General features: G+C 39.5%; 1 protein-coding gene across 1 annotated transcript in view; it reads left to right on the forward strand.

Moving 5' to 3' along the window:
- GPC3 (glypican 3) overlaps positions 1-27,205 on the forward strand; it is a 463,539-nt gene that overhangs the window by 377,353 nt on the left and 58,981 nt on the right. The window contains exon 7 of the mRNA XM_027534191.1: positions 25,049-25,208. Coding sequence (XP_027389992.1) covers positions 25,049-25,208 — 160 coding nt within the window. The remainder of the gene's footprint in view (positions 1-25,048; positions 25,209-27,205) is intronic.

Here is a 27,205-nt window from a genome sequence, read left to right on the forward strand (position 1 = left end):
TCACTTGCTACAACATGGATGAACCTTGCGGGCATTATGCTGAGTGAAATAAGCCAGGCACAAAAGGACAATACCATATTATTATACTTACATGAAGTATCTAGAGGAGTCAAATTCATAGAGACAGAAAGTAGAACATTGGTTGCCAGGGGCTGGGAGAAGGGAGAAATGGGAAGTTGTTGTTTAATGGATGAGAAGTTTTAGTTTTGCAAAATGAAAATGTTCTGGAAATTGGGTGCACAGCAATGTGAGCATACATAACACTGGTGAACTATATATTTTTAAATGGTTAAGATGGTAAATGTTATGTGTATTGGACCACAATTTAAATTTTTTTCAGAAGCATTCCATATGCTCACCTAAGGATTAAACAGTAGATGAAATAAAATTTGTTTACATCAGGACTTAGAACCTTTACTATGCTAGTATGCATTCTGACACTTCATGAAGAGATGTAGCATAATGTATTTTCCCAACTTATCTGACCGTGGATCTCTTTTTCCACAGTATTATGGAACAAGGGAAAATATATTAAGGATTTCTCCTTAGGAAATATTACTACAAAGTGTTGGTGATTTAATAACTCACCTCTCCAACAGACATTTTATTTCAGGAAGACACCTGAGATGATCAATGTTTATCCCAAAGGAATGTGTCTCTAGAGTTGGAATGTCAAGCCCTGCAAGTACCTAAGAAGGAAAAGATTTGGGGACACAGCACCTCTCAGATCTCTACTTGTCCGCAACCAACTCTTCTGCCTGCTTGCAAGTTCAGCCCTGCAGTTTGGCAGTTGAGAGGGGAGGCCATCAAGCGTAGAAAGTATTCTTAGGGAGGGGACAATCTTTAGTATCTCATAAAGTTTCATGGTTTCATTAAGGCATCCAGTCATTCTAGCATAGACAGGAGGCCCTCCTAAGCAGGAACTTCAATGCAGTGCTGGAACCTTTGGATGAACAGGATTCAGGTCAAGGGAAAGACAATTCTCTGGGTTGAGTATCTTGCTGTGTAATTCAAAATGAGAGGTTGCTAGTAGGTTTGAATGTAGTTGAGTTAAAGGAGGATGTCATAGTTAAAAGCCAAGAATTTCCTCTAGGAACAGGTGAAAAAACAGCTGACATTCCCAATTGTTTTTCTGTTTAAAATGACTTTTCCAGACCTAGAGCCTGTAAGCATTTTATTAACATTTGATTAGCAATTATTCCTTACTGTGTTGAAGCTAAAATTAGATCAGGTTTCCTTGCATCACCACACACACACACACAAAAATCCTGAGTTCACAAAGAATCATTCGAAAATAATTTCCCCTTTTCCTGTCGTTACCTCTTCTTAACAATCTCTAAAAATCATAGCCTGTCAGAGCTAGAAAAGACTTGGAGCTCATGCAGTCCAAACCCCTCGTTATATATGTGGGGAAACCAAGGCTCAGAGAAGGGGAGAGATTTCCCCCAAGACCCAGAGAGTGTCAAAGCCAAGAAGACCTGCCTGTCCTTTGCAGTACACTGGGCTACCCCATTAGAAGATGATCTGCAGGGACCCAATACAGCTATGACTCCAGATCAAACTTGTTTATAATTTATTAGACAGGCAAAGAGCAAGGGTTTTTATTTGAAAGCCAGAATGCAATTTCTCTTAGGTAATACAATTTGTAGGCTGAACATGAAACTTAAAACCTGAAATAAATCAGCATTCACAGCATGTAAGAATGTACAGTCAACTATAATGTGACATTTTGTTTTATGTGTAAACATATAGCAATTAGGTCAGATATATCCGCTGGAATTACTTGGTGGCTTTGATTTGTGCGGATGCCTATAGCAGATTTATTCAGATTCTGAAGGGAATTGTTATTGTGAATTATCAGGTTTTATAGGAACTCTGTATTTGTAAATGATACACAGGCTATGTAGCTTAATAAAAACCAGGAAATAGTTTACTTGATAGGAAAGTTTGGTAAGAATATAATATAGATAAAATGTATGTTGTGTAAAAAATGGGGGTGGGGTACTTTTTGGTAATGTTCATATTCACTTACTAATTAACATACTGGTGTGTATGTATTTAAGGTCATGTGCTATTAACCAGTTTAAGAGCTATCACCAATCAACCAGTTATTAGGATGACACTTCAGATGTCAACCTTGGGAGTCATTATTCTGTAATCTATGGGACTCACACTTGGTAGCTCAGATGGTTAAGAATCTTCCTGCAATGTGGGAAAGCCAGGTTCGATCCCTGGGTTGGGAAGATCCCCTGGAGAAGCGAATGGCAACCCACTCCAGTATTCTTGCCTGGAAAATTCTATGGAAAGAAGAGCCTGGTGGGCTACATGGGATCACAAAGAGTTGGACATGAGCGAGCAACTCACTTGGGAGTCTGATGTCAACCAGTGGTATATTTCATTGTTCTCTTCAGGGATTCTTAGTATATTAGAATATTTAGAATTGGGACATGTGGGTTTCAAGAGTTTCTTGGGAGAAGCCATCAACTACATAAACAACCCCAATGCAGGTGTTGAGATAGGTTCAGTCTAGTTGTTTTACGATTGCTAAACTTTATCTATACAACAACCTCAGATGCAAAGGTTATAAACAATAGGAACAACAACAAAAAGAAAGGTGGCGTTAACTATTGTTAAAATGCCTAACCCATCAACACTAAAAGGCAAACCGATTAAGCCATATCTTCCCCTTGTCCTAGACTCCAGGTTCCTGGTATGATTGACAGATGTCAATAAGATGCAGTAGTGCAAACGAGAAGCCTAATTAGCAGCTCTTTCATAAAGAGAATTACTAGTTTCATAACTGTGTAGTACTTGGAAGAAGCAGTACAGAATGGCTGTACTCCTACAGCCAATGCCCACAGGGAAGTCTGTTAACTCAGAGCCCAGGGAGGCAATCCCTATAGAGAGATTGTCCACAGAATCACTTGTTTTCTGTAGATGTTTGAAATGTATTTAGAATTTACCATTTTCTGTTTGTGTAAAAATAGGCTCCAAAATATTACATGTGGTGTCTTTTACCTATGGATTGGAACAGATAAAGCTTTGAATCATCCAACCAGGTTTAGAAGTAGGCTTTTGTTGAATTTGTACTTATCAGAAAGCTAGCACTGTTAGTTTAAAGGAAAGAGTATAGCCATGTTCCAAAAGCATCAGATGATAATATTTCCCTTGTAAGATGAAACTGGAAATATGATGGAAATTTCAGAAATATAACAATCTCATTTGCCAAGTTTCCCACTTGGGATCCAGAGAGTCATTCACACAGCACTATTACTATTAACAGTAGGAGTGAATTCAACTCCCCCAGGAAACCATAACTTTCCAATACATTATTCATGGTTTAGGAATCATTTTCATTTTCTACCTCAAGAATTTAGCCAAATGACAACTGTTTACTGAATTCTTTTTCCCAGTGTTTCATCATGTACTAAAATTCCACAGGCCCTTGTCATACCAGGACTAGCAATGTTGCTTCTCCTTGATGGCCCTTCTCCTCGAATGACTCGCTTTCCATGGTCTGAATGAGTACTGAAAGCAAATTCATGAGAGATTCTTGTGGAAGTTGAGGTCACTGAGATTTTGGTGAAATAAGATAATTGATATGCTGTGCTGTGCTTAGTTGCTCAGTCGTGTCTGACTGTTTGTCACCCCGTGGACTGTAGCCCACTAGGCTTCTCTGTCCACAGAGTAGAATTTTTCAGTGACCTTTTCAATTCTAGCAATAGAAAATTTGTTTCTAAATTTGGGGTTGCAAATTTTTCCTAATTAGTTGTTTCCATTTTTTTCTCTTTTTATTGAGAAATAAAATACACATACTACAAAATTTATCTTATTAAAATATATGGTCTACTGGTTATTAGTATATTGACCAAGTTGTGCAACCATCAGTTCAGTTCAGTTCAGTCGCTCAGTCGTGTCCGACTCTTTGCGACCCCATGAATCGCAGCACTCCAGGCCTCCCTGTCCATCACCAACTCCCGGAGTTCACCCAGACTCACATCCATCGAGTCAGTGATGCCGTCCAGCCATCTCATCCTCTGTCGTCCCCTTCTCCTCCTGCCCCCAATCCCTCCCAGCATCAGAGTCTTTTCCAATGAGTCAACTCTTCACATGAGGTGGCCAAAGTACTGGAGTTTCAGCTTTAGCATCATTCCTTCCAAAGAAATCCCAGGGCTGATCTCCTTCAGAATGGACTGGTTGGATCTCCTTGCAGTCCAAGGGACTCTCAAGAGTCTTCTCCAACACCACAGTTCAAAAGCATCAATTCTTGGGCGCTCAGCCTTCTTCACAGTCCAACTCTCACATCCATACATGACCACAGGAAAAACCATAGCCTTGACCAGACAGACCTTTGTTGGCAAAGTAATGTCTCTGCTTTTGAATATGCTATCTAGGTTGGTCATAACTTTCCTTCCAAGGAGTAAGCGTCTTTTAATTTCATGGCTGCAGTCACCAGCTGCAGTGATTTTGGAGCCCAGAAAAATAAAGTCTGACACTGTTTCCACTGTTTCCCCATCTATTTCCCATGAAGTGATGGGACCGGATGCCATGATCTTCGTTTTCTGAATGTTGAGCTTTAAGCCAACTTTTTCACTCTCCACTTTGACTTTCATCAAGAGGTTTTTTAGTTCCTCTTCACTTTCTGCCATAAGGGTGGTGTCATCTGCATATCTGAGGTGATTGATATTTCTCCCGGCAATCTTGATTCCAGCTTGTGTTTCTTCCAGTCCAGCGTTTCTCATGATGTACTCTGCATAGAAGTTAAATCAGCAGGGTGACAATATACAGCCTTGACGTACTCCTTTTCCTATTTGGAACCAGTCTGTTGTTCCATGTCCAGTTCTAACTGTTGCTTCCTGACCTGCATACAGATTTCTCAAGAGGCAGGTCGGGTGGTCTGGTATTCCCATCTCTTTCAGAATTTTCCACAGTTTATTGTGATCCACACAGTCAAAGGCTTTGGCATAGTCAATAAAGCAGAAATAGATGTTTTTCTGGAACTCTCTTGCTTTTTTGATGATCCAGCAGATGTTGGCAATTTGATCTGTGGTTCCTCTGCCTTTTCTAAAACCAGCTTGAACATCAGGAAGTTCACGGTTCATGTATTGCTGAATCCTGGCTTGGAGAATTTTGAGCATTACTTTACTAGCATGTGAGATGAGTGCAATTGTGTGGTAGTTTGAGCATTCTTTGTCATTGCCTTTCAACCATCACCACTATCTAATTCCAGAACATTTTCATCACCCCAAAAAAGAAAACCCATATTATTAGCAGTCACTCCTCATTCCCCCCTCCCCCAACTTGTGGGAACCACTAATCTACTTTCTGTTCCTATGAATTTGCCTATTCTGAACATTTTATATAAATGGCATCATATAATGTATGGTCCTTTTAACTGACTTGTTTCACTTAGCATAATGTGTTCAAGGTTCACCCATGTTGCAGTATGTATTAGTGCTTTATTCCTTTTTCATGGCTGAGTAATATTCCATTGTGTGGATATACTATATTTTATGTATCCATTAATTCACTGATGGACATTTGGGTTGTTTCTACCTTTTGTCTATTGTGAATAATACTGCTTTGAACATTTGTGTGCAGGTATCTGCTGGAGTCCTTGATTTCAGTTATTTTGGGTATATACCTAGGAGTGAAATTGCTGGGTCATATGGTAATTATATATTTATAATGTATATAATTTTAAGTTATATGTAACAATTTAACTTATTGAAGAACAGTGAAACCATTTCAACAATGACTGTACCATTTTACATTCCCATAAGCAATGTATGAGGATTCCCCTTTTTCTATATCCTAACTTGTTATTTTCTGATTATTATTGTTGCCATCTTAGTGGGTGTGAAGTGATAACTCATTGTGGTTTTTGATTTGCATGTCAGTAACGACTCATGTTGATTCTGGGAGGGATTGGGGGCAGGAGGAGAAGGGGACGACAGAGGATGAGATGGCTGGATGTCATCACCGACTCGATGGACTTGAGTCTGAGTGAACTCCGAGAATTGGTGATGGACAGGGAAGCCTGGTGTGCTGTGATTCATGGGGTCACAAAGAGTCGGACACGACTGAGCGACTGAACTGAACTGAACTGAATGACTCATGATGTTGAATATCTTTTAATTTACCATTTACATATCTTTAGATAAATGTTTATTCAGATCTTTTTTAGATTTTAAAAATCAGGTCCCTTTTCATTTTTTACTTATGAGAGTTCATTAGATAATCTGGATACAAGACCCTTATCAGATACGTGGTTTTCAAAGAATTTTTCTCAGTCTGTGAGTTGTCTTTTCACTTTTTGATAGTCTTTTTTGTCACACAAAAGTTTTTCATTTTGATGAAGTCCAATTGATTTTGTTTCTTTTGTCACTTACACTTTGCCTCACTGAAATTCACAAAGATTTACCCCTGTATTTTCTCCTAAGGGCTTTATAATTTTAGGTCTTACATTTTGGCTTTCAGTCACTTTGAGTTAATTGTTGTATATGAGGTAGAGATCAAAAATCATTTATATGAAGTAGGAATCAAAATCATTCTTTTGCATATGGATATCCAGATTCCTCAGCACCAGTTTGTAATGTTGTTTAAGTCATTTATATCCTGTTGATAATCTGTCTAGTTGCTCTCGCCATTATTTAAAATAGGATATTAATATCTATAGTTATGAGTGTGCCAGTTTTTTTAAATTTATTTTCTAATTGCAGGGAAATTGCTTTACAATATCATTTTATTTATTTTTGGCTATGCTAGGTCCTCATTGCTGCTCAGGCTTTTCACTAGTTGCAGTGAGCAGGGACTCCACAGCGGTGCACGGTCTTCTCAAAGTGCTGGCTTCTCTTGTTTTGGAGCGTGGGTGGTGGGGTACGTGGGCTCAGCAGTCATGACTCCTGGGCTCTAGAGCACTGGCTCAACAGTGATGGTGCATGGGCTTAGTTGCTGCATGGCATGTGGGTTCTTCCCAGATCAGGGATCAAACAAGTGGCTCCTGCATTGGCAGACGGATTTTTTACCACGGAGCCACCAGGGAAGCCCCTAGTTATTATTTTTAAATTGCTTACTTTTCCTTTCAATTCTGTCAGTTTTTACTTCATGTCTTTTCAAGTTCTGTTGTTAGATGCATATACATTTATAATTGTAAAGGATTGGCCTTGACCCTCAATGTTTTTAAAAAATGAACTTCTTTGTCTACAGTACCAGTTTTTGTCTTAAAGTGTATCTTATCTGATATAACAATTCTAGCTCTTTTTAAGTTACTCTTTGCATAGTATATTTTCTTATCTTTTTACTTTCAACCTATTTTTATATTTGAGTGGGGAGTGTGTCTCTTATAAGCAGTTTATAATTAGATCCGGAGAAGACAATGGCACCCCACTCCAGTACTCTTGCCTGGAAAATCCCATGGACGGAGGAGCCTGGGAGGCTGCAGTCCATGGGGTCGCTAAGAGTCGGACACGCCTGAGCGACTTCACTTTCTCTTTTCACTTTCATGCATTGGAGAAGGAAATAGCAACCCACTCCAGTGTTCTTGCCTGGAGAATCCCAGGGATGGGGAAGCCTGGTGGGCTGCCGTCTATGGGGTCGCACAAAGTCGGACATGACTGAAGTGACTTAGCATAGCATAGCATAGCATATAATTAGATCTCTGCCTTTAGATTGGAGAGTTTAATCCAATTACGGTTAATGTCATATTGATATAATAGGATTCACATCTATCATCTTGCTTGTTTTCTACATATCTTATGTCTCTTTCTCTCTATTTCTCCATAACTGCCTTTTGCATTAAATATTTTCTAGTTTGTAATTTAATTCCCTTGTCATCTATTTTATCACATTTAAAAATTATTTTATTTGTAGTTTCCCTGTGGATTACAGTTAACATCTTAACTATAACAATTGGGCTTCCCAGGTGGCGCTTGTAGTAAAGAATCCACCTGCCAATGCAGGAGACACAAGAGTCGTGGGTTTGATCCCTGAGTTGACCAGTCCCTGAGTCAAGAAGATCCCTTGGAGGAGGGCATGGCAACCCACTCAAGTATTCTTGCCAGGAAAATCCCACAGACAGAGGACCCTGGTGGGTCACAGTCCATGGGGTTGCAAAGAGTCAGACATGACTAAGAGACTGAGCATGCACACTGATAGTTTGGATTAATCCTAACTTAATGTTACTACTCTATGGTTTTGTTCCCTCTCTCCTCTGTGCTATTATTACCATACACCTTATATCTTTATAAGTCCATCCATGCATAATTGTAATTATTGCTTTATGCAATTTTCCTTTAAAAGAAATAGGGACTTCCCTGGTGGTCCAGTTGTTAAGATTCTGCACTTCCACCACAGGGGATGTGGGTTCAATCCATTGTACCATTGCATGCCACATGGTACAGCCAAAGAAAAAATTAATTGAAAATAAAAATAATAAAAGAAATAGGAAAAATATTTACCAAGTAAAAATTGAATAATAATAATCTATGAAGTTACTTTTTCTAGTTTTCTTCATTTCTTCCTACAGCTTTGGGGATATTGTCTAGTATCTTTTCATTTCAGCTGAAAGGATTCCCTGTACCATTTCTTGAAGGCATGTTTAATAGTGACAAATTCCTTTACTATTTTTCTGGAAATGTCTTCAGTTTTTTGAAGGACTGTTTTGCTGGATATAGAATTTTTGCGTGCGTGCTCAGTCATATCTGAGTCTTTGTGACCCCATGGACTGTAGCCCCCCAGGCTTCTCCATCCATGGGATTCTCCAGGCAAGAATACTGGAGTGGGTTACTATTTTCCTTCTCCAGGGGATCTTCCTGACCCAAGGATTGAGCCCACAGTCTCCTACAGCTCCTACATTGGCAGGTGGCTTCTTTACCATGGAGCCATCAGGGAAGCCCATAGAATTCTTGATTGACAGAGTTTTTAAAATTTTTTTTCAGTGTTTTGAATCTCTTATTCCACTGTCTTTGGCTTCTTGGTTTTTTATGAGAAATTGGTTGTTAATCCTATTGATTATTACTTGTACATGATGAGTTGCTTCTCTCACTGCTTTCATAATTCTCCCTTTGTCTTTGATTTTAAATAGAACTGTTAGAAATAGTAGGTTTGGATAATTATTTAACATAGAGCTAGAAAGTGGAACTTCACAAAGAAATATAGGGAATGATTTGCTCCTCTAAAAGGGAGGTAGTATAGACAAAAGTGAAGGATCTATTTTCCCAGCTGAGCTGATAGAAAATATTTTTTTCTGGCTTGTGTAAATAGAATAAGAAATAGAAGTCAAGTTGGAGGTGGCCTGGACTAGGGTCATGTTTGGGAAAGGAGAAGAATTTGTTTAGCAGTAACAGCAGCTTCCTGTAAAACCTGTACTAATTAAGGCAGTTATGCACTTGTTTTCCATGAATTAAGGTATCTGCATAAGTGTGAGTACCTCAGTGTGTAAATTTGCTGAACACTTTGTCTCTGATGCTGTAGGTGATGTATTTATAGCAGAAAGTTTCTGCACTGTTAACTGACAAATAATGATGCTGGAATTTAGTTCAAACTTGTAGAATCACTACATATAACATCACTGACGGTTACACTACATATTCCTGTCTCTTTCTGGAACCATTAAAACACAAGATGTCGACCATCTGAAATATCATGGTAGTCCCCAAACATAATTATTATTTAAAGATATAAAGATTATAACCAGCCTACCAAACCTAATCTTTGGGACAGCAACATATTTGAAATTTCAATTTAGTTGAAAGCTACCATAACTTAGGAATTTACCACTTATTTTAGCAAAATGCTTAAATGTAATGAGAGTAAGAAACAAAATGGAATTATGTGTAATTGAATGCAAATGCAAGGATTTCAGTATGATTAAGCCTCTCTAAGATGTTTTCAACCAGAATTATTTGGGAATAGACAGGAAGAGATGAATGGGAGAAAATAAAGAAGTACCAATACTTTGGCAGGTGAATTTATCCACCTAATCAGAAATGGATAAGATGAGGACTTTGGAAGGTGTTATTCCACTGCTTTTTACACCTTCTAGAGAAGAACTGCTTTTGGACTATATACTTCTTGAGGGCAGGCTTCATGTTCTGTTATTACCCCTTACCCATGCCAACCTGGAAATTGGCTACCAAGTTCTCAGGAGCCACGCTGTCCTCTTCATAGCCTGTGCTTTGACTACTACTAATGATCCAGGAGAAAGAACCTCATCTCCCTCCTTCCTGTTTTTATTTTTTATTTTTTTGTGTGACCCCATGAACTATAAAATCCATGGAATTCTCTAGGCCAGAATACTGGAGTGGGTACCCTTTCCCTTCTCCAGGGGATCTTCCCAACACAGGGATTGAACCAAGGTCTCCCACATTGCAGGTGGATTCTTTACCAGCTGAGCCAGAAGGGAAGCCCCTGTTTTTAAAGTCATTTTGCAAGTCCCTTTGCCTCTCTCCTGCTGCTGCTAAGTCGCTTCAGTCGTGTCCAACTCTATGCGACCCCACAGATGGCAGCCCACCAGGCTCCCGCATCCCTGGGATTCTCCAGGCAAGAATACTGGAGTGGGTTGCCATTTCCTTCTCCAGTGCATGAAAGTGAAAAGTGAAAAGTGAAAGTGAAGTTGCTCAGTCATATCCAATTCCTAGCAACCCCATGGACTGCAGCCTACCAGGCTCCTCTGTCCATGGGATTTTCCAGGCAAGAGTACTGGAGTGGGTTGCCATTGCCTTCTCCGAGCCTCTCTCCTACCTGCTGTCAACTGATTCTCCCGTGGTATCCCCAAGGATTAGGCAGCACTGGTGTGCTGAAAAGCTCTACTAACAATTGTCTGTGTGGGCTTGCTGTGCTCATCTGTAAAATGGGATTGGACCATATGATCTCTCAGGTCCTTTCGAACTCACTTACCATTCTAGGTCTATGACCTGATTCCCTTAGTAACAGGTTGAATATAATGCTGACTACTTTAGGGTGCTCAATACACCTAATATCTGCATTTCTTACATTGGATGCCATTCTCTGAGAGGTAAGTTCTCTGCTTCTCAACCATCTCCTTACCTGTTGCATGGGCATATGAGCTAATTTCTTCAAAGATGAAAATGACCATGGCTGTATCCAGAAATGTGTTGAATAAACAAGATGTTCAGAATGTGTGCATATTACCCACTATATCCAAAGAGGTTAAACATTGTGGGGTAGGGAAACAAGTGTTTATTTAACAAAATGTTAATATGACTAAAAAGAGTCTCAGAAGATGGTGGAGAAGTCCATGTTAGAACTGATAAAGCCATTCTTACTTACTGAGCTCAATGAAAAGAAACAAATAAAGGTAAAATTATAAATATGTGTTGGCTGCAGCCTGTCATAAACTGTCCTTTTCCCCTCCCACACTTACATTCTCCTATTCCTGCTACTCTGTCACTACCATCACCACCAAATAGTTGTGTGAAATAGAGAAGGAACTCAGGTAAGATAGCCAGCCAAGCTCTTCAGTTCTAGTAGCAAGCAAAATGTACATACCCCATCCACCAAAGAGCCAACAAGGAAAATAATTTATCATAATCCCTAGGACATATACACCACCAAAATAGCACAGAATCAAGCTCTGCCCAACACTGAATACAAATTAGCTGGACTTGGCTACATGGTGCTCTTCCCAGACCTTGTGGTTAAATCGTAATGAGCTTTTTAGGAAAAACAAGGGGCCTGTATGAGAAATGGATTCCTAGGCAGAGCCAATAGGAGAAATGCTTGATGAGGTTTGGAATTTAAGAATAAGAAGCAATGATTAGAGAAACGCAGATGGGGATGAAAATGATTATATCTGTACTAGACTCCAACTCTGCTTATTTACTTCAGAGAAGTGAAATTAATCTAAGATATGCTACCAAGTGGCAAGTATTTCCATATACTAAGTGAGTGAGTATTTTATTTAGGGGATGAAAGGTGAGTGTGAAGGATAGTTTAGCCAAGTAGCAGTTATTTCATAAGTATATACAATCAACCCAGCAGAAACTTCTGCAGGTGCAATTTCTAAAAGTATTTGTATTTTGTAAATAAGTTCATTTGTATCCTAGTTTACATTCCACATATAAATGATACCATATGACATTTGTCTTTGGGTTACTTCACTTAATATGGTTATCTATAGATTCATCTATGTCGGTGCATTTTGTGTTATTTCATTCTTTTTATGACTAATATGCCTTTGGATGTATGTATATGTATATGTATGTATGTGTATTACCACATCTTCTTTATCCATTCATTTGTCAGTGGGCATTTAGGTTGTTTCCATGTCTTGGCTATTGTGAATAATGCTGCTGTGAACATTGTTGAAGAGCACCATTCTTTTGATTCATCTATTTCAACCTTTAAATCTTTTGATTCATCTATTTCAACCTTTAAATCTTTTGATTCATCTATTTCAACCTTTAAAAGTATGTGATTAGATGTGATTATTAAAATAATTTTACTCATGTTTTCTGTTTCCTATGGGAGCCTCCTTCCCTTTTAGGAATCTACAGCCTAAAACTTGGAAAGGGAAGGGTTTAAAGTGCTCTGATTTCCAAGGAAAGAATAACTAGAAACTCAGAATCTAGTTTTTCATCAAGTCCCAGCTAATTTACTTGTACCAGAGGCACCAGGCCATTTATTACACTTCAGAATAATACAGTACAACCTTAATTATCTGAAGCATATTTGAAGTTCATATTTTTCTAAGAGTACACCAGAGACGGAAAACAGTTTTCAATGAAAACCTATTTATCAACCCTGATCTAGACCTCACTTTAAAGGCAGGAAGCTCTCACAGGAAAACTAGAGGCATCTCACTAACCCTTGGTGGGCCTCCTTCTGAAAGATAGTGAACCCTTTACTCCGGCCATTGAGGTTGACTCTTAAAGCCCTGTGCTTGATGACATAGCTGCTGTGGTTCATTCACAGAGGTTATTTTTAGAGGCAAGAATTCTCATTTCCCAAAAGTATAACCACAAAATATCTATTTGGAATGAGTCCCACTTATACACTAGGACAACAGTAAATGTGCAGATCATGTCTGTGTAACCTCAGTTCCCCGAGGAAATGTGATATCCTAATATACCCTCACCCTGGGGCCTTTACCCTCCGTCAGTGGCCCTCCCACGTCTAACAAGGTGATTCCTTTGGAAACCAAGTAGAGCTATGGGGTTTTACAGATGTCTTCAAAGTAAGTTTTCCTTCCAGAAAAGAAGATACGTTTCATCCCCGAGACTTTTCACAATTTAAAACTGACATGGGGATAAAAAGGTCACTCATCTTCAACAATGGTGGTGGCCAGGGTTGAATGCCTTCCGAGGAAAACTGGACTTGGCGGCCTGAAAGGTTACCCTGCTGTATTTGCATTTTGTGGCCACACTGGCAAATCAGCCCAATCTGGCCGGCTCCTGGAGGCTAGGCCAGCCTTGACTCCAGCCTTAGAACCAGAACTGTGTTTGTGGGGCTTTTGAACCCCTAAAATGAGATTCATTCTAGTAATGCTAGAGACACTAAAGGAGGTCATTACAGAGCACGGAACTGACCCCCATTAGACCAAGTAATCTAGAAACAAGACTCACCTGGGGATTGGCAGAGGCTCACCAGGTGGCCTGAAGCAACCATGTTCAGCCCCTTAGTGCTTTGGTTGGTTTTGGCTACATCCTTTGAATTAGTTGGTTCATTTGCTTAAAAAGATTAATTTCCTGCCTTCCTCTTTCAATTTATCCCACTTTATCAGAGGAAGGGGCTCCCTCAGCCACGGGGAGTAAAGGACCTGCTGGCAGTCAGTCACTCCGTGTATCTGTACATCTGTCTAGCCTCAATATATCCAGGGCTCCCTGGCAGGAATCAGCTAAAACCATACAAAAGCAATAGCAATGGCTTATCAGACCAGGGTTGAAGAGAGGGAGATTGAGAGAACCAAAATTCGGTGAATAAATTGCTTGTTTATTTTGTTAGCCCTTTGGTTCATTTATTCTTTCGATCACCAAGCATTTCCTAAGCACCTGTTATGTGTCAGGAACGGTGCTCGTCCCAGGGCCATACCCTTTCCAATTTAATGCTGGAATACAAAAGCCTTCCTCCCTGGCCCCGTTCCAAATCCTAACCACTTTAAAGTACCTACACTTGAACTTTTTCAAGGTAAAAATGAGTACATTGCCTCATATCTCCCTCAGCTCCAAGTTCTTTATTTATAAAAATGAACCTAATAATACTTGCCCTGCTGCCTTACAGGGGTGCAAGATGGATCCACTGAGAAAATAGAAATACCTTTAATTATAAAAATAATGAAATGCTGATAGTAATGACACAATAACTAAGATTTATTGAGAGCTTATAGGCTTCCCAGTAGTAAAGAATCTGCCTGCCAATGCAGTAGACATGGCTTCGATCCCTGGGTTGGGAAGATCCCCTGGAGAAGGGATTGGCAACCCATTCCAGTATTCTTGCCTAGACAATCCCATGGACAGGGGAGCCTGGTGGGCTACAGTCCATAGGATTGCAAAGAGTCGGACATGACTGAGCAACTAAACAACACATGTCCCACAGAACAAGTCTTAGCCAGGCCATAGCTGAATGTTAACTGGAACCAAAAGTTCAGAATTCATCCTCTTCAGAGATTCAGATCTTATAAATGTATTATTTTAATATAAAATTTAATACACTATTGTGTAACTACTTACTATGTGCCAGATACTAAGATTAGTGCTTTACATGGATTACCTCATTTTATCCCCATGATAATGCAATGTGGGAGATAGGAATAGGTATTATGAAACACATTTTATAGATAAGAAATATAAGACTCAGAGAGGTAAAAGAATAACTTGCTTATAGTAACAAAGCTAGTAAATGATAAAGTCTAGATTTGAATACAAGTTTTCTTTGTCTAGAGTGAGCTTTTTAACCACCGTGCTTTGCCTCCTCTTAGAAAAGTATAAAACTCTACAGTTCTAAGCTATTAGTAATATTATTGTAGATATTTTTATTTTAAGGCAGTGGACAGCTTCCTAAAACTGCAGAGAACCTTTTCTACCACTGGGAGGGAGCCCCATGGGAATAATTGTAATTTCATCCCAAGTTCGCTTCTCTTACATCCTGGCTTGTTTTACTATCCAGGTACTTACTGAATTGGGAGGACTTATTTTCACACGTTTCCACTCTACATTAGCAAACATCAAGTAAGAATCAGGGAAGCTAGAAGTGGTAGAGAAAGCATGTGCTGTGGGTAAGAGGCAGAAGTGGAAGCAATTCCCAGGCAGGAGTGTATAGAGCCTCTGACAGGCCCCACTGCTATCTGTTACTGCACATTTCTCTCTCTGCGTGCATCCCTAGTGTACAGACCCTTATCTTCCTGGGAGCATCCAGAAGGCTTTCCCCAGCCTCTTAAAAACATTTCACCCACCCTCTCTCCTGGTGCCTCAGTATTTGGCCATGGAGTGTTACTTGTTTTGCTTCACAAAGCATTTGTAATAAGCTCTTCATGGTGGCTCCTGTGCCTGCTACTGCTTCTCCTCTTCCTCCCTTTCTGCATCTTTACGACCATCACCATCAACCTCAGCAACAGAGTTAACACGTTTGAGCCTCGCCAGGCAATGTGCTAAGCACTTTATACCCATTCTTCTATTTAGTCATTCATCCATTTAATGACTATTTAGTAAACGTTTACTTTGTACCAAACACTGCCCTACACACTGGTAATCGAAACAGACGGTTATTTCTTCTGTTAGTGGGGGTGCAACAGGGGACTATATAATTACAAACTGTGGAAAGTTCTATGAAAGAAGATACATGGGACTATGAAAGGTGAAAGGTACTATTGAATTTACATCTTCAACAATCCTGTGAAGTTAATAAATAGCATTGTCCTCTCTTTTATGGGCATGGAAACTGAAACTCGAAGAGGTTGAGTGACTTGCCCAAAGTAACACAGATAGTAAGTATGCTGAGTAGAGATTCAAATCCATGCTGGTCAGATTCCAGAGCTCACACTCTTAAGGGCTATACTTTATTGCCTCTCCAATGTGTGAAGTGCCTATATAGCCATTCATTCTAGCCCTATGCACTTTGGTTCTGGCTTCTCCTCAAACGTGTGGAGTTGCAATTGTTTCCAATTAGTTGTGGCTGTGGTTTGGTGCATTAGTTCAAAGAAACTGTGCACGCAAAGCAGAGGTCACGTGCCCTAGGTCTCGTGGATGTGCACAACGTATAAATAATAATGGCATTCCTCCAAAGCTGGGATTCATTGGAGCCACTACATTTGTTTCCCATTAGCTTATGCTACTCAAATACAAACAGTCAAGCATGTATTTACATCGCTGTGGACATGGAAAGCCGAGCCCCCAAAGCATCCCTTGCAAGTTGTATAATGCTGAGCACCCAAATAGTTCAAAATCAGTTTTGTAAGCCCAGCTCAATAGCTTTAAAAGGTAACCTGGATTCCAGATATTTTGAAAAATGCCTAGAGAGAGGTATGTGAGTGGCCAAAAGAGACAAACCTAGCTAAATCCTCAAAATATGTACCAAGCCCCATATTTTGTTATTTATCCTTTATTTTTAAAATGCTAAAGTGCTTGAAGTCAAGAAAACTCTTAGCCATGTAGCAGCAGTGATGGAATTCTTCATTCTATTCTAACCAGCTGTCTGAAGCTTTTCAAAACAAACGTGTTTATGATACGATGGTTTGGTTCTTTAAGACACAGGAGATGCGAGGCTGGGAAAAAAGCAGGAGGCATCCGGTGTCATTATCTCCCCCCTCCGCCCCTGTCCCCCCAACCGGCTTTCCCAGCCAATAACAGAAGACTTTCCCATCAAGGTATAGTTCATGGATGGTGTCTGAGAAAATGAGATTGAACTGGAAATTATCTTAGGTAAAGAAGTCAAGATGACAAAAAATGTGAATGAAGGCCCCATTAGTTGATGTCTTTACCTAAGAGAGCATAGGTTTTGTGGGGTTTTTTTGTTTTGTTTTTTTTTGAAGACCTGAGGACTTGGAAGAAGACTCTATTTTTAATGAGGACTCTATCACTTACTTAGTGCTTGGTCTAGTCTTATCTCCTCTCCCAGCCTCCCTTGACATGGGAAATGGGGATGGCAGTCTTCCTTGTTTATACAAATTGATAGTGTGGATTTGAGGATTACATGAAAGAACATATGTTAAGTCCTAGCAAAGTGTGTGGCTGATAAAGTCCATATCTTTACAATCAAGATAATTCCAAGAGGCACATTACTTATACCATATAGGCAGATCGAGAATTGCTGCTCTCTCTGTTCTTTTTTTTTTTTTTTCCCCTCTGTTCTAATTTCAGCATATTTGATCCCGCTAAGAACAACAAGTACGTCGTTTGATCTTTGTTCTCCTGTCAACCAAGCATGAAAAGAGCTTTGGCCAAATCACACTGTCCCATGCTGCAGTGTTCTTTCGTTATCTTGGTTATGGTTTTAAGAACATGAAATTGCTGTACTCTAGAAAGCCTTTTTTGCTCTTATCCTTTGGTTCTAATTTTCTTAAGTAATTATTCGAGGCTTGTTTCCTTTTATCACACAACCCTGAATACCTGTTCCAAGGAAACTTAAATATTTCCCTTTGTAATCCTGAAGTCACTCACTTTACACAAGAGTATTTTCAGTAACTACAAAGACAAAAGGTCATGGTGTCCATACCTAAGTAAAAAGGAAATCATCAGATTTTTAATAAAATGGTTTGAAGAACATGCATTAAGGATTCAGACACCTGTGGAGCTGAGGTGACTCTTGTCCAAAGATGGTTTCACTGGGTTTCTGGGAGGTGGAGTAACACTAGAGTCAGTTTAGTTCATCTCAGTCGTGTCCAACTCTTTGCGACCCCGTGAATCGCAGCACGCCAGGCCTCCCTGTCCATCACCAACTCCCGGAGTTCACTCAAACTCACGTCCATCGAGTTGGTGATGTCATCCAGCCATCTCATCCTCTGTCGTCCCCTTCTCCTCCTGCCCCCAATCCCTCCCAGCATCAGAGTCTTTTCCAATGAGTCAACTATTCGCATGAGGTGGCCAAAGTACTGGAGTTTCAGCTTTAGCATCATTCCTTCCAAAGAAATCCCAGGGCTTATCTTCTTCAGAATGGACTGGTTGGATCTCCTTGCCAGTCCAAGGGACTCTCAAGAGTCTTCTCCCACACCACAGTTCAAAAGCATCAATTCTTCAGCACCCAGCTTTCTTCACATCCATACATGACTATTGGAAAAACCATAGCCTTGACTAGACGGACCTTTGTTGGCAAAGTAATGTCTTTGCTTTTCAATATACTATCTAGGTTGGTCATAACTTTCCTTCCAAGGAGTAAGCATCTTTTAATTTCATGGCTGCAATTACCATCTCCAGTGATTTTGGAGCCCAGAAAAATAAAGTCTGACACTGTTTCCACTGTTTCCCCATCTATTTCCCATGAAGTGGTGGGACCGGATGCCATGATCTTCGTTTTCTGAATGTTGAGCTTTAAGCCAACTTTTTCACTCTCCTCTTTCACTTTCATCAAGAGGCTTTTGAGTTCCTCTTCACTTCCTGCCATAAGGGTGGTATCATCTGCATATCTGAGGTTATTGATATTTCTCCTGGCAATCTTGATTCCAGGTTGTGCTTCCTCCAGCCCAGTGTTTCTCATGATGTACTCTGCATGTAAGTTAAATAAGCAGGGTGACAATATACAGCCTTGACATACTCCTTTTCCTATTTGGAACCAGTCTGTTGTTCCATGTCCAGTTCTAACTGTTGCTTCCTGACCTGCATATAGGTTTCTCAGTAGGCAGGTCAGGTGGTCTGGTATTCCCATCTCTTTCAGAATTTTCCACAGTTTATTGTGATCCACACAGTCAAAGGCTTTGGTATAGTCAGTAAACCACAAATAGATGTTTTTCTGGAACTCTCCTGCTTTTTCCATGGTCCAGCGGATGTTGGCAATTTGATCTGTGGTTCCTCTGCCTTTTCTAAAACCAGCCTGAACATCAGGAAGTTCACGGTTCACGTATTGCTGAAGCCTGGCTTGGAGAATTTTGAGCATTACTTTACTAGCGTATGAGATGAGTGCAATTGTGCGGTAGTTTGAGCATTCTTTGGCATTGCCTTTCTTTGGGATTCGAATGAAAACTGACCTTTTCCAGTCCTGTGGCCACTGCCGAGTTTTCCAAATTTGCTGACATATTGAGTGCAGCACTTTCACAGCATCATCTTTCAGGATTTGAAATAGCTCAACTGGAAATCCATCACCTCCACTAGCTTTGTTCATAGTGATGCTTTCTAAGTCCCACTTGACTTCACATTCCAGGATGTCTGGCTCTAGGTCAGTGATCACACCATCGTGATTATCTTGGTTGTGAAGATCTTTTTTGTACTGTTCTTCTGTGTATTCTTGCCACCTCTTCTTAATATCTTCTGCTTCTCTTAGGTCCATACCATTTCTGTGCTTTATAGAGCCCATCTTTGCATGAAATGTTCCCTTGGTATCTCTGATTTTCTTGAAGAGATCTCTAGTCTTTCCCATTCTGTTGTTTTCCTCTATTTCTTTGCATTGATCGCTGAAGAAGACTTTCTTGTCTCTTCTTGCTATTCTTTGGAACTCTGCATTCAGATGCTTATATCTTTCCTTTTCTCCTTTGCCTTTCACTTCTCTTCTTTTCACAGCTATTTGTAAGGCCTCCCCAGACAGCCATTTTGCTTTTTTGCATTTCTTTTCCATGGGGATGGTCTTGATCCCTGTCTCCTGTACAATGTCACAAACCTCCTTCCATAGTTCATCAGGCAGTCTATCTATCACTAGAGTAGCCCTTCTTAAAGTGTGGTCTGTGGTTCACTCACAGGAAGGTGGGGACAGGGCAGGATGGGGCTGTGCTCCACCCCAGACCTATTCAATTAAAAGCTCTGTGGGTGGGGCCTGGAAGCTGGAGTTTTTAACAAACATCCTAGGTGATTCAGATGGAAATTGAAGACTCACTCTCACGGTACATAAAAATGTACACACCATTTGACCCAGTAATCCTACTAATGGGAAACTAAGGAAATAATCCAAAATATGGAAAGAACTATTGAATACTCCTGATGATCCATCTTTATTTATAGGCGCAAAAGATCTAGAAGTAATGTAATATTTTCAAAATTAGGAAAATGGTTAGGTAGATTTTGGTAGATCCCTGGAGGGCACTGTGTAGGTGTTTTAAACACATTTGAAGTATTACATTGATCACATTTATTCATTACAACAAATCTAGAAGACAGGCATTTCCCTCATTTTACAGATGAGGACATTGTGGTTTAGGGAGATTAAGCAGCAAAGTTAGTAGTGGAAGAAAAGAAGTTAATAAGGGGGAAAGCCAGGATTCTAACCCGAGTCACTCTAAATTCTAAAATGCAAGTTCAACTGTGTAAAAATACAGCCATTAGAAACAAACCCTACCCTCGAAAACCAAACACTGGTTCTTAAAGTTTGGAAATTGGAATTTCTCCCTTATATCCCTTTCTTTCATCTTTCTATTTTAATACTTACATAATGAAAATATGACATCATAAAATAAAAACTGATTGTATATTTAAGCAACTGTGAAAGTTTCATGTGAGTCAACAGAGTAGCAAGGAGGGTAGAAAATGGAAAAAGCTGCGCAGTGGAAAGGTCTCGTGTACTTCTCGCTAGGGCCGGCCAAATGATGCAAGGCAGAAATGTCAGGTTTCGCGAATGTTTCAGTGGGGTCGTGGAGCAAAATCATCAGACCAGTGTTTTAATAAGATCGTTTACATTACTAATCATTATTCTGAGCCCTGGCTTTTAAAAAGCTAATAGGATATTGTCCTTTGAAAATGGCAAACAGTTAATCAAAAGCATTAGGCACCTAAAGTTAACTGTACAAGGTCCTCATAACTTTCCTTTCATAAAGTGAGCATTCAGTCTGGAAGACATTGTAAAGAGTGACAGAGGGAACAAAAAGGTCAATATTGTGAATTGTAATTAGCTGATTTGATTTCTATGCCAAATTCCAGGCTGTACTAAATCCACAGTCCTCACTGGCAGCTCCTCATCTCTGACACATTACCCTTCTTTCAACACTCTGGCGCTTCAGAGTCTTTTAAGACTTTTGCATTAACATTAGCTTTCTAGGTTTGGATTGGTTTTGTTAATGTGTGAGGGTTAGGCTCATCAGCAACGTGTATGTAATATGGTTGGAAAGTGTGCTATAACCCTTCTTCAATGCTGAAGTTGTCACCCAAGTGGGAGTAATTTAAGAACTAAAGAAGTAATTTCACTGGCAAAGTTTTAAAGTTTTTTTTTTAATTGCACTTTAAAAAAAAAAACTGAAATACCAGAGAATACTGGAGGCATTGTACACGAGGTTGGAAAACAGCCTCTCAAAGATTAGCTACAGATCTCAGCCAGGGTCATCCAAAAGCCTTTAGCTATTCATTTACAAGTTTTTCTATAATTCATCTGTGCTTTGGCTTTCTCTTTTTTTATGAGGTTGTGGAAGTAGCTCTTAGAGAATTAAATATGCCACGCCACTTCCTTTTGCTTCAGTTCAGTGCTATTGAGTGCCTATCATGTGCCAGGGGCTTCCCTGGTAGCTCAGTGGTAAAGAGCCCGCCTGCCAATGCAGAAGATGAGGGTTCGATCCCTGGGTCAGGAAAATCCCCTGGAGGAGGAAATGGCAACCCATTCCAGTATTCTTGCCTGGAGAATCCCATGGACAGAGAAGCCTGGAAAGCTACAGTCCATGGGGTCACAAAAGAGTTGGCTACAACTTAGTGACTCAACGACAACTATGTGCCAGACACTGCCTTCAATGGTATGGGGTTCAAAGATAAATAAGGCATTCACTGTCTGCTGGTGGAGTGAAGCCACATGTACAATAAATAATACCAGGTTGCATTCATAAAGTGCTGTTTGGGAGGTACAGATACAGGGAGCAGTGCTGGAAGAGGGAAAGGGAGAATTATAATGAGCATCTGTGGTGGCCAAGAAGGCTTTATTAAGGAAGTGACATTTGAACTTGGCTTGAAAGGATGGAGTGCTTTCAGTCGACGGAAATGAAAACAACTCACATTAGGTGCTCAATTAATGTTTGCTGAAGGGATTAATAAAAGGCACAGATGTGAGATGTGCTTGAGAAATAGCAAGTCCACAAGGCTGTATCTAACCACAGATTCCCCTTATGTGAACAGTTCTAATTCAGGTAATCTGTGACATACATGAAAGATGTATTTTTCAAAATTGGCCTTAAAACGTGTATGTCAAAAGCAGTTTTCCCGTACATTTCATAATGGTAATGGAAGAAATTAGGGTGGTTTGGTCAAACTGAAATGACATCGTCTAGGTAGTAGTAGTTAAATAGTTAATGAACCCTGGTAGTCCATGAAACCCAAGGACCCACACAGTCAAAATGACTTGCACAACAATACTAAATGTTATTTGCCTTTTCACTGTGCTGATATTTGCACTGATGGTACAGAAGCAATAGTGAGAACAACTGTCAGTACCGCAGTATGAATCAAGGCAGTGACACCAAATTGTACTCGAAATCATTACACTTGCAGGAAAATAAAAGGCACTCCACTTAAGAATATCATTGCTAAAGCAGTACAAATGATTAATATATTAAACCTTAACAATTGAGTGTACTTTAAAAAATACATTCTGTGTTATGACATTTGACTTACGTGTAAGGTACTTATGCTACAAACTCAGTTGATATGTGTCTGAAGGAAAAGCATTTGTGAGATTATTTAAGCCATGAGCTAAATTAGCCTGTTTTACTGACTGACAAACTATGGTTATGCAGGCTTGAGTATTTGTTAGACATTTTATTTGAAAGGAACAAAGAGAGCCTGACAGTTAAAGGAAATACTGACAGTGTTTGTTGCCAAGGATAAAATTCAAACTTTAAAGAGTAAATTAAAATTTTGGAAAACTTGTATCTACCACCATGACCCTGAGAGCTTCCCAATGCTTCAGAGACTTTTTAAATGAGATTGGAGGTGATGTTAATGAATGTGATTTTTAAAATATCATATAATGAAAGGTGTCAACATTTGGGAGACCTGCAGAGCTCAGTGAACCAATATTTTCCAGATGAATCTGTGCATGATGAGACAAAATGGGTAAAAGGCCCATTCAAAATTCAAAACATACTAATGGATTTTAATGTAACATAACATGGAAAGTTTACTTATATGGTTTCATATTCAACATTGCAAGTAAGCTTTTTCACTTGTTGAGTTTTTATGTAGTTTCAATGAAAAATATCCAGAATTATCTGAAAAGGCTACTCTTAATAAAATACTTCTGTCTTTTCCCATTACATACCTGTGAGAGGCTGGATTTTCTGCAAATGTTTCAACTGAAACAACATATAACAACAGATTGAAGGGAGAAGTAGATACGTTAATCCAGGTATCATATGAAGCTAGATATTAAAGATACTTGCAAAAATGTCAAACTATGCCAGCCTTCCTTCTAATGGGTTTATGTCAGGGGAAAATATATTTCTTTTTCATTAAAAATGCTATTTATGTTAACATGTTATGGGATTTTTATTTGTTATGTTTTTAAATATTCCTTTTAATTTCTCAGTTGTAATTTCTGAGATGGTAATGTTGATAGATACAACTGTATAATCAAAAGTTCCATGATATTCCCAATAAGAGTATAAAGGGGTCCTGAAATCTAAATGTTAGAGAACTGCTGGTCTGGCTTATCCCAGCCTTTGTGTCTGTATTATACGTTTAGATGTGTAGGATGGGGGAAAGGGTAGAGAAGGAAATGTGTTTAGAGTTTGATGGTGGAGATGGTGCTGGAGTAGATGATAGAGGGGTTGGCTTCACTGATACCATTAGAGGCTGTTGCCCAGGAAAGAGCCAGCTTTTTATTGTGGATTTTTCTTTCTTTGCTTAGAAAGGGAAACAAACCTGCAGAGTCACATTTCTCTATGGTATATAGCTTGTTCCAAGTAGATCATGGCGTAACAGCTAAATCACAGGTGGAGAGCAGAAAAGTATATTTTGCAGGGACAGTGAACACAGACAGTGAAAGCCACGGAAACCAAAATGTGCCTGTGTAAATATGCAGCGTTTCTTTTCTTGGATACTTGTTCTGCAGTTGCGAAAGTCTCACTTTCTGCATATCCACATCTTTTGTTGTCCACTATTTAAAAATAGGAGGTGGACTGATATTTAGGACTAAACATGGATGGTGGGGCAGAAGCTACAGTAGGAACAGAGGGTATTGGAATACAGCCTTGGAGAGAGAGGGTGAGGAAAAGTAAAATTGCCCTCAGAAGACCACTCATGCTGTGAGCTGGGCTTCTGAGTCTGTGGTGAGACTTTTGGGAGTGGAAGTCACCCTAAAATTAAAAAGGCATCGACTGTGTGACTGAAAGGCCAGATACTGCAGAGCAAAACAGGCATGCCTCTTATTAGGTATATGATCTACAATAAAGCAGAATGAATCTCAAAGCATCTTATGGAAACTGTAGAAGATGGAGATATTTTTTAAAGTTTTTCAAGTGGTCAGGGCATAGTATGAAACAATTAATTATAAGTATTCATCTAAATGTGTATAAAATGTCACTGCCATTTTCTTCATGTGGTGGGATGCATTTGCTGATTTAATTAGGTGAATGTAAATATAGATCTAGTGGGCTTTCACAGGCATCTTTTCTGAACTTGGTGTTCTCTCAGCCTATAAATATGCTTTGCCTATCATGACTTAGTTCCTCATCAGTGACTTCTCCTCCCACGGAGGCTGAAGACATGGGAAAGTTCTGATACAATACTCATTCTGGCTACTGATGGTGGAAGTAGAGTGGAAGAGTGGAGAATCATGTCAAATGCTATGGAAAGGTCCAGAAGTATGCAGCTCTAAAGAGTATAAGCAATGTATGTCTATGTAAAGTTTGAAAATGATTTTTAAAACTTTCTGTGTAGCTCTTTTTCACATTTTAAAATGCTTCCCGTTAAAAACACACTGTCTTAGACCTACCTGAGAAATATAAAAAGTTGCTGCAATCCTGGTTGTTTTCTTTCAGCTCCTGAGGACCATGTCTGTACCCAAAGGCAGAGTTCTGGATAAAAACCTTGATGAGGAAGGGCTTGAAAGTGGAGACTGTGGCGATGATGAAGATGAGTGCATCGGAGGCTCTGGTGATGGAATGATGAAAGTGAAGAACCAGCTCCGCTTCCTTGCGGGTAAGTGATTAGTGCTGGTTCAAATCTGAGCTAAAGTGGTGATGCTTGGGAATTAAATACCAATTGAATCTGCTCTTTCTAACTTCCCTAAAATCTCTGTAACACACAATGCCATCAAGGAAAGGTGACACTTGAGAAAAATGAAGTTTTCAGGTAGCTTTTTAAAACTTCTCTGGACCTAAAAGGGTAACTTCCTGTTTTTCATTGTCTAAAATGAACTGACCTAAATCAGTTGGCTTTGTTTCTTACTGGAAATTTCCTTGGTTCTTCTCAGTTATAAAAAGAGGTGCTAAAAGAAATGCAATCTTGAGAGCCTAGTGAAAAACCAATGATGGGGTAACTTTCAAAGAAAAGATATTAGGTGACCTTCCCCTCTGAGAATGGCATATTGGTTTTTTTCCAGTAGTAGTTTAACACTGATAGGCTATGCTACATAACTGTACAGCTACCTGAAAACAAGGAGAAGAAAAATAGAGAGCTGATGCTGCCAAGAAGGCAAACAGCCATAACAAAAAATATTTCTTCACAAGCTACATTTGTATCTGTTCGCCCAATGTTCAAAATGCTTTCGTATGGATAGGCATTCTTGTTTCCATTTATACAGAGAGATAAAGTAGTGTATGACTACAAGACAATTGGGGCTCAGAGAAGAAATGAGATTCATCTAAATGAAAGAGCTAGAAATCCAACTTGGGTCTTAAGACTTCTGGTGTCTGTTCTTCTGCAATGCACAGCCTTCTCCTTGAAATCCTATTGCCTGTGGCCTCTGAGACCCTACAAGCTCCTCTTTCTGTTGCAGCCTCTTTCCTTCCCTATTTCTTTCTAATGCTGTCCTGAAACTGAATCTCTTCTTAAGCTTCTATGTTTTCTCACTTCTCCAGAGAAAATACGTATCTTATCTACTTTGGCTATTTCATTTTTTAAAATGATTTCTGTAAGTTCTTTTTTTTTTTTTTATTCTGGCAAAAAAAATCTAACATGAAATCTACCCTCTTAACAAACTTTTTAAAATCATTTCTTTTTTTTGACTGTACCAAGTCTTTAATTGCCACGCATAAGAATTTTGATCTTCATTGTGGCGTGTAGGATCTTGAGTTGCAGCATGTGAACCCTTTGTTGTGGGATAGGATCTAGTTCCCTGACCAGGGTTGGAACCTGGGCCCCCTGCCTTGGGAGCACAGTCTTAGCCACTGGACCATCAGGGAAGTCCCTCATAACAAACTTTTAAGTGTACAGTATTGTTATTAATAATAATTATTAGATTGTACAGCACATCTCTAGACTTCTTCATTTGTATGATTGAAAATCTGTCCCCATTAAACACTAACTTCCCTTTCCCCCTCCCTCAGTCCCTGGCACCAGCATTTGACTTTCTGCATCTATGAGTTTGGCTACTTCACTCCCTCATAGAAGCGGAGTCACATAGCCCTTCTGTGACTGGTTTATTTCACCCAGCATGATGTCCTCAAGTTTCATCCACATTGTAGTGTATGACTACATGATTTCCCTCTTCTTAAGGCTAAATAATGTTCCACTGTATGCCTGTCCATGATTACTTTATTCCTTTAGCCATCAGTGGACATTTAGGCTGTTTCTACCTCTTGGCTGTGTGGTTAATGCTGCCGTGATCATTCTTTAAGTATTATACCACTGTGGGGATAACTCATAAAATCATTACCTCCAGTCTTCACTGGTCTCCTGAGCTACCTTCCCAGATCTCCAGCTACTTACTAGCTTTCTTCCTGACTTTCCCACCATTACCCCTAAGTCTATGTATCATAAATCAAACTTAACAATGGACCATCTCAAACTGGTTCCTCCCTTAATATCATTATTTTTCTAATGCCGCTACCATTATCCCAGTCTCTGAGGCTTAAAACTGAAGTCATCTTTGACTCGTCTCCCTTGCCTTTCATATATAGTTGGGCACCAAATCTCTGTAGATGATTTATAATTTTTTTCCTGCTTCTCTCACGGTTTCCTTTCTATCCTCCTTT

Source organism: Bos indicus x Bos taurus, chromosome X (assembly GCF_003369695.1).
Source record: "Bos indicus x Bos taurus breed Angus x Brahman F1 hybrid chromosome X, Bos_hybrid_MaternalHap_v2.0, whole genome shotgun sequence".
In the NCBI taxonomy this organism is placed as follows: domain Eukaryota; kingdom Metazoa; phylum Chordata; class Mammalia; order Artiodactyla; family Bovidae; genus Bos; species Bos indicus x Bos taurus.